This window comes from Epinephelus lanceolatus, chromosome 9 (genome assembly GCF_041903045.1).
Source record: "Epinephelus lanceolatus isolate andai-2023 chromosome 9, ASM4190304v1, whole genome shotgun sequence".
Classification (NCBI taxonomy): domain Eukaryota; kingdom Metazoa; phylum Chordata; class Actinopteri; order Perciformes; family Serranidae; genus Epinephelus; species Epinephelus lanceolatus.
This window is the reverse complement of record NC_135742.1, coordinates 7,307,285-7,323,016: the sequence shown is the minus strand read 5'-3', so window position 1 is coordinate 7,323,016 and position 15,732 is coordinate 7,307,285. Positions and strand designations below refer to the sequence as shown.

General features: G+C 39.2%; 1 protein-coding gene across 1 annotated transcript in view; it reads left to right on the top strand.

Annotated features, from left to right (window-relative positions):
* Positions 1-15,514, top strand: part of mapk1 (mitogen-activated protein kinase 1) — a 39,276-nt gene extending 23,762 nt beyond the window's left edge. Inside the window, exons 3-9 of the mRNA XM_033620522.2 lie at positions 1,208-1,397; positions 1,798-1,914; positions 3,316-3,430; positions 4,902-5,033; positions 5,385-5,494; positions 5,795-5,923; positions 10,265-15,514. Coding sequence (XP_033476413.1) covers positions 1,208-1,397; positions 1,798-1,914; positions 3,316-3,430; positions 4,902-5,033; positions 5,385-5,494; positions 5,795-5,911 — 781 coding nt within the window. The 3' untranslated portion in view covers positions 5,912-5,923; positions 10,265-15,514. The remainder of the gene's footprint in view (positions 1-1,207; positions 1,398-1,797; positions 1,915-3,315; positions 3,431-4,901; positions 5,034-5,384; positions 5,495-5,794; positions 5,924-10,264) is intronic.
* The last annotated feature ends 218 nt before the right edge of the window (positions 15,515-15,732 follow it).

Below are 15,732 nucleotides of genomic sequence, written 5' to 3'. Positions count from 1 at the left end.
AAAACCCATCCCGTCCCATCAATGAGCATGGGCACGTGCCCACAGTTCATGCAGAAACCTGTACGAGTGCTATTCATTTGTTTCAGTCATCCCAGTTGCGATAGTGATCATGATGACGTTATATAGCAGCGATTTCATAAGAATTATCGTCCTGTTTTCTTTGCAAACTTGTGGGCCTGCAAAGCCCTTTTTAGATGACAAACTATGATTTGTGGCTCTATCTAACACTGGCTACATAAACATGAACGTGAAGCTGCTGCAGTTAGCAAAAGGCTAAACTGTGAGCAACATTATCTCTCCATCTCTAAAATGCTTTGCCGATATTGACACATTTTATTGCCTTTTTTTTGTCTTTTTTTGATAAGTCCATCTTCTGTTTTTGGGTTGCTTTGCAGTTGAAGCAGTTGTTGCCAATGCTGGAATAGCAACTGTCTTTGCAGGATTTTTTGTCATTACATGAGGCTTTAACAGAAGGGATGGCACGCATATCTGCATTTGTGGAACAGCCAGTAGGAACGCCCTCTCTCTGCAATGACCTGTGATTAGCCAGAGTGTCCTGTCATGGAGCCAAGAGGAGGTGCAGGAGTGTAGTTTTCTCTCAGAATACTTTAATTGAAATATACTGAAATGATTCTGATTTTTTTTTTCCCCAAATAGCGCTCCAAAAAAACCCCTTGCCTACCCCAGCTTTAACCACCATAACACCTCAGGTACTGAGATTTGACTGAGTTTAGAGGTTGCCCAAAACACTAACAAAGTTTGGCTGTCTTTTCATGGCACTGCCAGCCTGCAGGAACAAAAAGATTAGGATAATTGTCTGAGCTAAATCATGCAAGGTTTATTTTATTTTGTTTGAAATGCTAACAAAGTCCAGTTTGAGTGTGGCAGTAAAACCTAAATGTAGTTTGGATCCAAGAGCTGGGCAGTAAAAGTAAACAAGTCATGGATTGAAACGTTGTTGAATGGCAGCCAGTATAAAGGAATGAATTTATCAAACATTCTGATATGACTGAAATTAAGCTGGTTTGTCACCCAGCCCTGTTGGAGACCCAGAGGTCTTATTTTGTGGGACATACCTATGTGGCCTCAGATGGGGAAAAATTGTGAATTGTATGAACAGGACAAAGTAATGTAATTTTATCGCTTTTACAAGGAGTGTGTTTTCCACTGTTTTAAAGCAGAAGTTCTTTAACCTGGCGCTGTGCAGATATATTGTCCAGGATCTCATGGAGACAGACCTGTACAAGCTCCTGAAGACTCAACACCTGAGCAACGACCACATCTGCTACTTTCTCTACCAGATCCTACGAGGGCTGAAGTACATCCACTCTGCCAACGTCTTGCACCGCGACCTGAAGCCCTCCAACCTTCTGCTCAACACCACCTGTGATCTCAAGGTAGTGTCTCAAAGAGGAATTACATTTGGCTTATTTTCAGTCACTGATGATCCATATTTTCATATTTGAGATTGGTTGATGTTCTTGCCAAACCTTGCAGCATTCGGCCTCTTAAGCCTAAATTTAATTGTTTATAGGTTAAAATGTAGTCTTCCATGGTTGTCTAAATGTTGGCAGAGAAACACTGAAAATTTAAACCACAATAAAGATCAATATTAGCAAAATATATTCCTCTGACAAGTGCAAAACAACCATGCAAACCATTCCTATAAAGGCTCTGAATGGCATTTCCAACCTGTAAAGGGCTTTAAGTCGTCAATGAAATGACCTCCATCATATTAAGGTCTCGTATCCTCTCATGTTACAGTCATTAATTGTATTGTCACTCATCTCTCTGCAGATCTGTGATTTTGGTTTGGCTCGTGTGGCTGACCCTGACCACGATCACACTGGTTTCCTAACAGAGTATGTAGCCACTCGTTGGTACCGAGCACCTGAGATCATGCTTAACTCCAAGGTGAGTTTCCTCGCCTGCTGTAGAAATGCTGACATGTTTTTGTTGTTGTTGTTGTTGTTGTTGTTTCTTTGTTTTGCCATGTTAAAGCTGGAATACATGGGGCATTGAGGTGATGTGTCACATGAGCATGGCAGAGAGGGTTTTTTTTACTTGCTACACTGACTTTGTCTTTGTAGCATGTGCAGAGTTTTGCCAAGTGATAATGTAGTTGGTTATGCAGGGAGTTTGGAAGTGTAGGCTACATGGTCTGGTACTGAATTAATTAACTGGATTGTTTTAACAACAGGATGCATTGATTTGATTTTAATGTGAAATGTAAAAACATAATATTGCTCTGCTGCATCACATTGCCTCTGATATAATGAGGTATTAATCTCATACATATTTTAAACAGATTTTACTTGTTTTTCACTCTGTTTTTTTAGTTTTACCTGTTGGAGGGCCACGTAGCTGTGCGCAGAGGAAAAAAAAAAGAAAATATATGTGCAAATAGCGTTCAGAAGCACGGCATAGGTGGTCAGTGTAGCAGTTTCAGTTGATTATAATGGACACGCTCTGCTGTGGACATGCTGTGGCAGGTGTGTTTCCCCACGCCCATGCCCCGTGTATTTCAGCTGCTGGTTTTTTTAACATATGGCCGGGATACTTTTGGTTAAAACCTTTGTTTGATATCATAGTCCTGCATTTTTTTAATATATTAAATATGATAGGAAATCATTTTGACTATGCTGATGCAGTATGTTGGGTTTTTTTTTTTACCCTACAGTAGTTGTGTTTTTAGTTTGATTTTAGGTTGCAGTAGAGCTCTCTTAGGTTTTTGTATTCTACCCTAAATCTTAAATTTTGCTTTTTGACTCCTGCAGATAATCTAATACTTTTTTAAGAAAAAAGAAGAATGAGGCACTAACACTGCCATAATGAAGGTCCTGTATTCTTAGGCTATTTATTCTTATTCTTATTCTTAGGCTGTTTGTAGTCTGCGTGATATTGATCAATCGCGTTTGAGCCGGCTGCAGTTGTTGCCAGGTTAAATGCTCCGTGCGGTGAACTAACGAGGCGGAACATAATTGGCGTCACTGCAAACTCTGAATCCATTGCAATGGTTCATCATATTTACTTAAATATAAAGGGAAGTCAGAAACGGAAATTCGCCTCCTCAAACTGGAATGCCAAAAAAATCAGGGGTCTGCCCCCAGAGGCTGTATCGCCGTCTGCCGGAAGTCAGACGCCGAATACAGCCGATGGGTTCCGAGAATGGGCCCAACTAGACTTGACTTACTTCTGTTTGCATTCATGCTGTGATAATACCGTGTATGACATAGTCAACCAGTTGTAATTGTTATCATATTGTCTGTAAATGTACTGTAATCATGACTGTGTCTTTGTGCCCCTCACTTTCAGGGCTATACCAAGTCCATAGACATTTGGTCAGTTGGTTGCATCCTGGCTGAGATGTTGTCCAACAGGCCCATTTTTCCTGGGAAGCACTACTTGGATCAGCTTAACCACATTTTGGGTAATATTTCTTTTGATGTGCAGTGTTTTTGGGACTGATTTGGTGCTTTAGTATTGTCTTTTAAACACTCAGAGACTGCTCAAAGACTTGAACTTAAATGATCAGACTATAAAACTGAAATGAACTGTGTAAACTTTTTTATTAAGGTACAGGTTTTGTCCACAAGAAGATGGTTTCAAAAAGTTTAACAGAAGAGTTTAGAGCAGGGCTCAGCAACCTTTTTGATACGAAGCACCATTTTAAAATTTTCACGTTAATCACTACAACATCAATCCCTCTGTCCTCAAAATGCTCCATACAAACTGCTATGTCTTCACCTTTTGTTGTTTGAGGCATTGCTGTTCAGCAGCAGAGCTCCTCCCTCACAGTCAAATCACAGTATCTTGCCATGACTGCTAAAAGTAATGTTTCATTCACATCCATGCTCTGCGCGTCAAGCGCAATGCTAAATACTGTGGTGTCTTTAAAACATAGCTGGACAAAGCACATTTAAAAGGTCGTCCTTAAAGTTTTCTCGTGGATGGTCTTTAAATGTTGTTTGACACACATGATGTTTGGCAAAGGACATTTTTAAGACCTAAAGTCCTTCTGACACACAAAAGCCTGCTCCTCTGTCCACAAGAGCTGAAATGCCCAAACTTTTACTTGAGCTTTCTTAGCTAGCGGGCTTGCCATTGTCTACCGAGCGCACTCTGGCAGCGTTATTGTTTTTACCCAGAGGACGAGTCCCAGCCAATCAGGCAGAGTATTGCGGGTCTCTGCAGAATGCATGTGGCTATAATAACAATGGCTGTGAAAGAGGCAAACAGATGAGATGGCACTTCAGCTTTTCCAAAAAACTTTTCAATTTTGTCAAAAAGTTTCCATGTTTAAACAGTATACTCAATAATACCTGTGTTCCAAATTACTATTATTAGTTGAGTGTAAACCATGTTTGCTGGAGTGGAAGCTGTTAAGATGATTTCCTCCTGGAATAACTGTGTTTGCATAGTTGACAGAAAAAATCAGCTAATTTTAATATGGAAAAAAAGTATATCATGCATATTGTGCCCATCTTTTTCCTCTTGATTACGTAGATTTACACTAACTATATCACAGTGTCAGTAACTTCATGTTTGCCTTTGAGTTGAAGCAAATGTGAATCTGTTGCAAAATAGATTCATAAAAAGATTTGACAATTTTAGACTTGAACTAAACTTTCACACTCCGTCAGTGGCAACAGCTTCCTGGTGCCTGTCCATAGATACTGTAGCTGTTAATATTCATTTATAAAAGTTGTGCTTTTTGTGTCTTGGTGCTAGACCACATATTGCTTCCCCCATCTGTCATTTTGTTGTGGCTTCAGACTGTTACTTACTTAAAAATTAAGAGCAAGGACTGAGTAAATCAGTAGACGGTGTGTTTCATTTAGAGTTCCAAACTGTCTTTAACAGCATCAGAAAATAATTCTTCTCTTTAATCTTCTCTTTAGGGATCCTGGGTTCTCCCTCTCAGGAGGATCTCAACTGCATCATAAACATTAAGGCCAGGAACTATCTTTTGTCGCTGCCTCTGCGCTGCAAAGTGCCATGGAACCGCCTGTTCCCAAACGCTGATCCCAAAGGTCAGAGCCAAGACAAACTCTTCATCGACAAACACATTTCCCACTGATCATGGCAATTCTACAATATTATGAATCTCTGAGAGGTTGTGCTGCAGACAAGGGAGAGTTTCCTCTGCTAAACAATTGGGATGCTGGATGAGTAGATTGGGTGTACAGTTTGATTGTGATTTCAGGGTACAATTTTTTTTTTTTTTACCTTGCAGCTACTCAACAAATTCATCCTTGACAGCACTGAATTTCCGGAGTCAGTGATGCATTGTTGCAGCATGTAGGGTGTGATGGTGCCCTCTAGTGGGTATGCACGCTCATTGTTGTTTCAGAATCAGGTTGAATGTTCTCTTTTTGCTTCAGCTTTGGACCTGTTGGACAAGATGTTGACCTTTAACCCTCACAAGAGGATCGAGGTGGAGGAGGCCCTGGCACACCCTTACCTGGAGCAGTATTATGACCCCACAGATGAGGTGAGACCGTTGTCTTGGGCTGTTAGATGTCAGCTTGTGTTTTATGGGCCTGTTTAGGATGAGGCTATGTAATCTTTTAATCAAAACATCTTGCACAGAGTTTTTTGGCATCTGTTTTGTTCCTCTATTCTTAAAATCTTAAACCAGCACATTATGTCTAAATAACCGAATGATGGTGAACGCTTTTAAACCTGCTGGTGTATTAGATTCAGCTGCTCTGTTGTTAAATACTGAGTGGGATCATCAGCAAAAGTCTTGGTTGTACATTAACGCCAGCATCGTCTCTGCTTCCCTGTGCAGCCTGTCGCTGAGGCCCCGTTCAAGTTTGACATGGAGCTGGATGACCTACCCAAAGAGACACTGAAGGAGCTCATCTTTGAAGAAACTGCACGTTTCCAGCCTGGTTTTAGGTCCTAACATCTCACACAGGTATGTCCACATCGCTTGCAGTCCAGGCTAGATAAACTTTAGAGAGGGACAGTGTTTAAAGCTGCAGGTGCAGAACAATATTAGTTAGCTGCACTGAAGTCTTGAAACAACCAACTTTTCAAGGATGATCCTCGTCTCTGCTCTGAAACTGCAGCAGAGCTGAGAGTCCATCATGAAAACTACTTCAAACACTAAAACTGCGAGTGAGTGTTACAGCTTAAAAAAGCGACTGATTCATTTGGGTTAAATTTAACAACACGCCACTCAAGAGCTGAAGCAAAGACCTCTCATAGAACACTATAATATAGGTTTAAATTTTGCTTTTGTAGAGTTTGAAGTAGAGATTCTTCAGGAGGATAAAACCACTTTTAAAACTATCTATCTGAACGGGTACTTTAAAGGTACACCACCAAGTATAATTTAACTTTTATTGCGGTCAGAACTTGGAAAAAGTCCTACATTTGCTTGTGCTTATACTTAGATATTTTTTCTGGCGGCAGCCTGGCATCAAACTTTGAGATTAACATACCCAAACAGTAATCTAACCCCATGCTTCCTTTTGACATCTTTAAGAGACTATAATCAATAGAAATTTGATCTGAAAACAGATGAAAATATTAAGTTTTATGGCACTTAAATGTTAAACACATGAGTGTCCTTGATATGGAGAATTGCGCAAAAATATATTCTATATCAGCGTAGATTCATTCGGTCGATTGAACCTTAGTACTTTTTTTATGGTACCAACCAAAATATGTCCGTAGCACAAGATGTTAAAAACAAAGTACTTAAAGCTGGCACCTAATATTCTGATTAGATTCATAATGTTGGGTACTTATCCTTTAATCAGACAGTACCCACTACCAGAGACTCTGCCATCTTTAGACTGCATTTTATTTAGACAAAGTTCTTGTGTGGCATTTTTCTTAACACTTTCTAATATAATCCTCAAAGTAAGGTCTTGGAAACAAAATATAGTTTTCATGTTGGTACTAGAACTCTTGTATCTTATCTGCACTATTACCAGAAATGTTCAAGTAGCAGAGTAGTTCTTTATGTGAGGGATGTAGTGTGTCACAGTTTACATTATGTTGGGTTTCCCAGGCAGTGGAGACAGGCAGTAGGTGGCGCTGTTTCTCCTGTCAGGTGCCACTGCAGAATAACAGGGCACAACGAGATGATGTAGTTAAAAGAGCGCCAGTCAAACCTCGAAGGAAAACAATGGATGTATAATAACAGAGAGCACATTGGACTATGAAAGTACAGAGTTTTGAACAACTATTATAGTTATGTGCTCTTGGAAGAGTTCGGCTAACAGCCCTTTGTCCGTACATTAGCATGTCAAAAGCCATCCAGCTACAGCGGTCAATGCAATGACGGTACATCATCATTTATTTGCAAAATCTGTTGCCATCGCACTTAGTCCCATTTACATTTTATTAATACACAAACATTTCCACCTCTCTGGAAAGTAAAAACTTTTTTTGATATTTTGAGATCTTTACAAATTTTTGGTGTTGCCACTCATGTTTGTTTTTTAATGCACAAATTGAAACTGTGCATGAATAGAGGTGGATGGAAACACATCGCATAAGTGCAGCCCTACTAGTCTGTTTAAGGAGCTGCAACTTCATATGCAAATACAGATTCTACATGAAATGCTTTAGTCTCTCTTAAAGTCAAGAGCTTTGTGTCTCGTGTTAGTCTTAGTGTTGGTTTTTAACTCTGACTATGACGTAATAATGGTGAGAAAAAAATTATTTTTGTTGATGCTAAACACAAGATATCACCATACTGGTGCCTTTCAATGTTTGAAACACTGTAGGTACAGGCATTAAACAATCAATACTAAAAGGATATTATATTATCCCAAAAGGTCAAATAGGAGATGTTATCATTCCCACTCAACGACACTGCTCAGATGCTGTGTCTCTTGCCTCCTGATCTCCGCTCACCACCAGCTGCTCCCTGTCAGGCCTCTTGTTGTGATAATAACTATCAGTGCAACGTTTTATAGCCCATTATCCGCTTTGTATCAGCACATGTAATTACTGTGTTTCCTCTCTGCAGTTTTTCAATGCATAACATGAGTCCACTGAAAGGGGACAGGAGTGTGACATCCCCTAAATTAGAGCAGCAGCAAGCACAAAGCTGCTCTCTGCAGTTCGTTTGAGCAGCTTTGAAATGTATTCTCACATCTTAATTCCTCATTTCAGATTCTTTAACTTCTGTTAATGTTTCTTTAACTTTATCATTAACAGCTGGCAGCAGTAGTAACATTGTCTCTGATGTCACCTAAGTCTTGACGTAACACATTTCTTCTAAAATTTATCACATAAATGCAATACTTGTGATGCTTTATAAAATTAATGGGAAGTTCTTGCATAAACATTTGTAACTGAATGTTTTAAGTGTCAATTACTCATTTGAAAATTTGCTGTGGTATCTCTGCGCTGCTCTCATCTCTCGGTGGTGGTCACCTGTCACTCAAACAATGTAGTTTACAATAGTGGTGACATTAAAGGGATATTTTGGGTCTTCAGAAATGGGGTTGCGTGAGGCACTTATCCATAGTCGGTGTATTACATACAGAAGATGTCAATTTGTACACCCCTAGTTTGGAGAAGCAGGCTGGAGTATCACCATGGAAGCTATGCAATGTACTGATATGGACAGGGGTCAGCAGAAATTTTAACTACCAAAAAAAAAAAAAAAAAGATCAGTATCGGTTTAAGTGTGTGCTGTATTTAGAATATATTACTGCTTCACCTTGCTGTCATACTGCCCTTTCCATGGGGAACTGAACTGAAGCTGTTATATCGCTCTCTTCAAAGCTACCAAACTCCAAACACCAAACTTTTACTTCGCAGAACACGAGAGCTGCCGGTCTACTGCTGCCCGGTCAGTTAGTTATTTTGTGTTATTGTGTGACGTTGGTGTTTTAAAGGGATAGTTCAGATTTACCAGGGTCACACAATGACACATAAGTTAAAACATGCTTGCAATGCACCGTTCTGCAACGTTCTAAAAACCTGCTGGTTCACACCAATGCAACTAGATGAGATGCTGCAACAACACTCTGTACATCCACTCTGTTTGCAGCTTTTGAGGCATATTTTGTGGCTGAATATAATTTGTAGCTTCTTAAAATATGAACGAGGATCGTGATAGTGAGATACTGGCTACAGTTGCATTTGTAGATGTGCTCGGCAGGGACGGAGCACCTGCCGCAGCAAGCAAACACGCCATCTGCGGTCACTTTGACTTGACCAGTGGACTTCACTACAAGCTGATCAGCTGTAGAAACCGGTGACGTGCTTTACATTCTAAAACCAGCCGCCGGCGATTTGATCAGCTGAGCTGCAGGTGACACTATCAGCCGGCTTGAGTCGAGCTCAGAGCGGCCAGTTCACACTACTGCAACTTTCTATAATGGTTTCATCTCATTCTGAATCTTTGGTCTGAACTGGGCTTAACTAACCAATCGAAGCACTGCTTGTGTTCCATGCGTTAAAATTACTGTTTCTGTCAATGGAGTCTGGTGGCTTTGAGAGCACAGATAACGGCTTCAGTTCCCCGTCAGAGAGGGCTGTCTGACGGCAAGCTAAAGCAGTAAGAATATTCTAAATACAACATACATCTCAAGTATTTTATACTCAGTAATATTAAGCCATTTAATGCAAAGAAAATGTAATTCGTCCAGTAAATCTCATCATAGTTTGTTATTGAATCTGTTAGACCCTAACTCTATTTTCTGTAAGTGAACGTGTGAGAATTACCTAAAGGTCCAGTGTGTAGGATTTAGGGGGATATATTGGCAGAAATGGAGTTTAATATAATAAGTATGTTTTCTTTAGTGTGTACTCACCTGGAAAAAATCTTTGTTTTTGTTACCTTAGAATGAGCCACTTATATTTCCATATGGAGACCGCCATGTTGCACTGCCATGTTTTAACAGTGGCCCAGAATGGACAAACCAAACTCTAGCTCTACATTGGGTCATTTGCCTTTTCGCATCGGCCACTGTAGTTAGAAGTCCTGCCACAACGAGCAGTGTCAGAAAACGGATTTGTAACTTCGAAGTGTTTTATTCAGTGTTTCTACTGGTTTTAAAAAAACGGGTCTGTTTGTTTTGGAAAGGAATAGACCTCTGTGGGTAATTCGGTTCCCACTATAAACCTCCAGAACAATGAGCACAAGGAATGGTTGGAATCTGCAATCCACTATGTCCCTCCTCATTTTTACACACTGTTCCTTTAACTGGATATTAATTGTAAAATAAAGAGGAAGAACAAAAAACATGAGAGCTCATCAAACGGTCACTGTTTCTTCTCCCTCCAGATGATTCTGTGGACCGGCTTCTGCGTTGCCACTGCTCCTCCTCGCCTCCACACTGTTGCTGTGATATATATATTTTTGTTTTTTTTTAATTTTCCTCTCCTGTTGTCCACATCACCTGGATTCCTTGGGTCTCACTCGTCAAGTCCACTTTGCTCAGGAATGGCGTCAGGAATCAATCAATCAATCATTCTCTTGTCTCTCTTTCTTTAATCTCTTCTCCCTCTCTCGGAGGTGAGAGGTGAGGAGAGGAGGGGGGGGGGTTCAGCATCACAGCTTACAGTCTGGGGGGGAGGGGTTGATTTTGTGTTTTAAGCCAAGATAAACAATTTTTTTGTGTGTCTCAAAGGCGTTTGGCTCTGGCTATTCCTATTCAAGACCTTTTATGTCCAGTTGAATGACAGTGATAGACTAGCTGTTGTAGTCTTTTTTTTTTTTGGGGGGGGGGGGGTGGTTACAACTCTGCCTACATTGCACAAACAAGCAACGGTAGATTACTTATAAGAATCATCCATCATGAAAAAAGGGGTCTTTTGAATTTTCTAACCTTTGTCGCACTGTTACAAGGAATACCTTGATCTCTATCTTTATCTTTTTCTCTCTTTAAAGAAAGAAAAACCTGAATTAAATCAACTGATTTATGCAATGAAATCACATAATCAGCCACAGACTTTGTGGGCCAAAAGCCATCACTTGGTGTTGAGGATCTATATTTTAACAAAGACCGATTTTAATCCTTAACACACACACACACACACACACACACACAGAAGGCCCAAATGCAAATATATATATATATATATATATATATATATATATATATATATATATATATATATATGTATGTGTGTGTGTGTGTGTGTGTATGTGTATATATATATATATATATATATATATATATATATATATATATATATATATATATATATATATATATATATGTGTGTGTGTGTGTGTATATATAGCCCAAAGAGTCTTAAGATATGTTAATGGCAAGAGTGATGATAGAAGGTTAATCTAATGAATTTATAACCTTTTTTCTTTTTGTTAAACACACACAAATTCCCGTTTTCATTTCCCATCGGCTTCAGTAAAATGTCAGGTTTTGTGTAAATGCACCAAATTACAAGTGCATTGAAACATTTCACCATCGATATCTGCCTTAGCCATGAGAAACCTAAAGGAAAAGTCTGTTTATTTCACACAAGTCTGTACGTACAGTATGATATCTTTCATGTGGGAGGAAATTTACTGCGTCAGGACAAGAATTCACACAGAACCTGTTTTCCGTCTGTTGTCGTGCCTCCTTTTTCTTCCTGTTTCGTGTTTTTCTTTCTACTTCTTCAGTCTCTGTTAATCTCTCTCTCGCCTTGTTAGAATAATACTGTGCCCTTTGCATGACTGTTATAAGCTCTGTATACAAAGACGACGATGTTAAGTGCCACACAAGCCGGGCAGATCCGCCGGGAGAGCGCCCAGGCTCTTTCTGTTCTACCTTTTTGTGGTATATCACACTTCCCCATCACATGGTGCTTTTTGTCCTGTTTCTTTTGCTTCCGCGTTTTCTTCGTCTGTTTTCATTTTATTTCCATTTACAGATTTCAGTCTCCTTAGCCAAACTCCATCTTGCATGCTAAGACGTCTTGTTGTGGTTGCAAATAGGAGAATAACCATATATCTGTATTTATACCAGTCACGCCGAAACCACAAAACATGTTGTTTCCTCAGGCTGAGAAATGGGATCCAGACATGATAGTTGAAACAATACTCAAACCTAACAGATCAGGTTTTACATTTTGTCCGTTGTAAAAAAGCTTTAAATTGCACATTTTCATGCTGATAACAGTTGGCAGTGTACGTACCAGCTGACAACTGCAGTACAACTACAACAAAAAAAAGAAAAAGCAGCAGAAGTCAAGACCATATTTTTACTTCTTGTCAGTAACTGCTGATTAAAGACTGTTGAATTTGAAGATTTTATTTCGAGTGAAGGGAATTGAGACTTTAAAGATTATATATGTGTAAACTTCGGGGGGAAAACAAACAAGCCAGAAGCTTCAGAGGCTTCATCAACCAACCGTGTCATTTCATTTGAGTAGCACTGCTGCGTCTAATGGCTGTCATTTCAGTTTGTTTACAAGTGGGCCTCAAATATATTCTGTTTCATGGTAACGCCTAGCCTTTGGTTGGGTTACAGTACTGCAGTTTCAAAAGTAAAGCTCGTCTGGTGATGTGTGAGTGACCTAATGAATGAAACAAAGTATTATTTACGACACTAAAGCGTCTCGAAGTAGATTCAAGTCAAAATCTACCTGAAAGGATTCTCCAAGAATCTTTCTCTGCTGGCACTTAAAGTAAGAAATTAGAGATTTGAATATAAAATAAGACAACTTAAGAGCTATCAAGCTGCATCGGCTGATTTTTTAATTCTTTCCAGTGACGATTACAATGTATATGGTCTGTGACAAAAGTATTGAGCGAGCTGTAAACTCATGATTTAATGTTTCTAACAGAAGATGAGTGAACTTTTCTTACTCTACATTTTCATACATGTCAAAAAGTAAGTCTGAGTTGTGTAAACATTTCTCTCGAGGGCAGAACTGCTCCGGTTGAAGTAAATCACAGTGGACAGAGCCAAAGAACCACAGTTTAAATGTGTGTTTTTTTCTTTGAGCTGGATAAATAATGCTAGCCTGACGCTGAAGAGGGGCTCAGAGAGGAAGCTGATGCTCTGCTGAAACAAGCCATAATTGGTCAGTCAGACGACACCCACCAGTGATGTCATGGTGTGACCCAGGAATGCACTCCTTCGTCACTGCAGCTCAGAGGTCAGCGAAAACAAGATTCACAGACACTGTTGAGAAGTTAAACTTCGGATAAATCTGTACTATAAAGGTAAAATAGCTGGCCTATTCTTTATTTTACAGGTCTGTAAATTGGTAATATTCTTGAAAGTTTTCTGGAAAGAATTGTGTCATTTGGTACTAATTGAACAGCATTCACTTTAGCTGCAACAATATATTTTCATCATTAAGTGTGTCTGTTATTTTCCTTTTTAATAAATTGTTTGGTCTAAACAAAAGCCAGAAAATAGTGAAAATACCCATCACAATTTCCCAGATGACCTTTTTCATTCCACCAACAGACCCAAACCCAAAGATATCACGTTATCGATCATATGAAATTGAAAAAAAATAAAAATAATATCAACATATTCTCACATTTTTGAGAAGCTGGAACAGTCACAGACTGTAAAAAATAAGGGATGTAGCTATTGAGATGTCTACAATTGGTTTGTGGACTTGTGTTCTGAAGCCTCGACTTCAGCATTTCCGCTGTTGCCATCTTGGTTTTTTGGAGCCAGAAGTGACTATATTTGGGCGAGAGGCTGTCGCTGTGGAGAAGCGAGGGGTGGATCTGATTTAAAAAGCCAAGGATCAGCGCACGGTCTGTCACTCCAAGCAGCCCACCTTTAATTATGCGTAACTTTAAGACTTTAGAAAATTTAAACAGGTGAGTGATATAAAAATTCACCCCCTGTACAGTGGTCATGAATGGGCAAATTAGCTACAGAGACCAAAGCTGTTGTTATACCAGGCTGTAAACATTGGCATTTTAACATGGTCGTATATCATGATAGACTCGCTTCTGGAGACAGCCCCAAGTGGCCATTAAAGGAACTGCAGTTTTCGGCACTTCCACGTCAGCTTCATTTTTCAGCCCTGGAGTGTTGCCGCTTAATTTTACCTTAATAAATGACTAAACAATGAGTCATTTGTAAGATTTTTTGACAATTAAATTAACAAACTAATTCTTCCATCCTTAATGTTGAATGGTTTCACCTCCAATGAATTCATTCCAGTTGATTGCTAAGATAGTGTAACGTAGAGCAGTGGTTAATTCCAGTTAATAGCTTAGATACCATGAACTCTTGTGCGTTTTAGGCAGCCGTACATGAGTTTCCAGTAATAAATTAATAATTAAGTCAAGTGAAATAACTATCTCAAACTTTGTCTCTATTTTCGTGTCACACAGTTCTCTCCAGGAAACTTTCATCATGATAAAGGGATTTAAAAGACCTGTAAAAATAAAGTGATACCAGAAAATATCAAACAGATTTTATGTGTGAAAAAATTACATTTTTGTTCAGAGTTCCCTCATAGCGAAACCCAGAAAAAAACTGGTTTTGTTGGTTCTGTTGACGGAGATTTAACTCATCTGATGATACTTTAAAAAATGACCAAACCTCCATTGCAGAAATGACCGTTTTTGCACTTTCAAAATTTCACCTGAGCAGACGTTGAGCGTGAGGTAAAGACTCGTCTGTCCCAGTGCTCCTCACACTCGCTGTATACACCAGTCTGTCACACGATTATTAAATGCACTTGCTTCTACAGTAGTTGGGATGGGACTTGTAATCCAAGGTGCCTGCCGGGACTTGACTTTCCTGTAGATAGTCTTTTTGGGGGGTGGGGGGTGGGGGTTTAGTTAGAACATCAAGGGCACTGGAAACCTTACTGGGATTAGTTGTATAAAAAAGCTTCTGCTGAGTTCTTTGTGCAACCTGTCTGTTTGTGCCTTTTTTGATAGTCTTGATATCCAAGATTTGATGTGCAGCTTTTGTTCAGTCGGGAATCCGTTTGTAATCGCAGTATACGCTCTTAAAAATGAACACAATCAAGTCTGAGGGTGGGAGGGGTCGTGGGGGGGTATCCTTATCTTTCAGTTATGTAAATTTTAAAGAGGTTTGTTGCCACAGCTGTGTGATTTGTGACTGTATTGAAAAGATGAAAAGCAAACATTTATATTTTTTGCGTTACCCTTTTTTTTCTTTCTGGGGGATGTTTTTGTGCAGATATTTTTATTGTAAAATGAATGTTATGTTTCTATCAGACACTAATCTTGTTTGAGTTGTCTCCAGTGGAACTACTTCACTCTGTATGTTTTGATCAGTATAAACCTTTAATTGTGTAGTTAACATTTCTGAAAGAGAAAAAAAAAATAAGATCCTTGGTTGTATTTTAAAGGTTCCTGTTTGACCTGCCATAGACATCGTTTGAATTGATCGGTCAGTTTTACTTTGCTGTCGTGTGAAGGATTTGACTTGAACGAAGCATTTCTTTGCTATTATTAAAGACTGACTGCCACTTCGAAAAAAAACAACTGTTTTTTAATGTTTGGTTTATTGTTTTTGTTTTTTGCAACTCTGCCATGACATTTAAATAGACGTTCATTAAAAACACTGTACCTTCATTAACTCCTCTGTGAAGTCTCTTTGTAAGATTTCAGCCAACAGCAGACTACTTGTTGAGCTGCAGTCAGCGTCTTTCATTACACACTATTACAAAATAAATGTTTATTGGAGCATCGGAGCATACGGTTTAATTGTGTTCAATGAGAAGAGTGAAAATTCTTAATAAAAATGGTGCATTACTCCAGAAGTATGACGTGTGGCTGTTATTGTCTGCCAC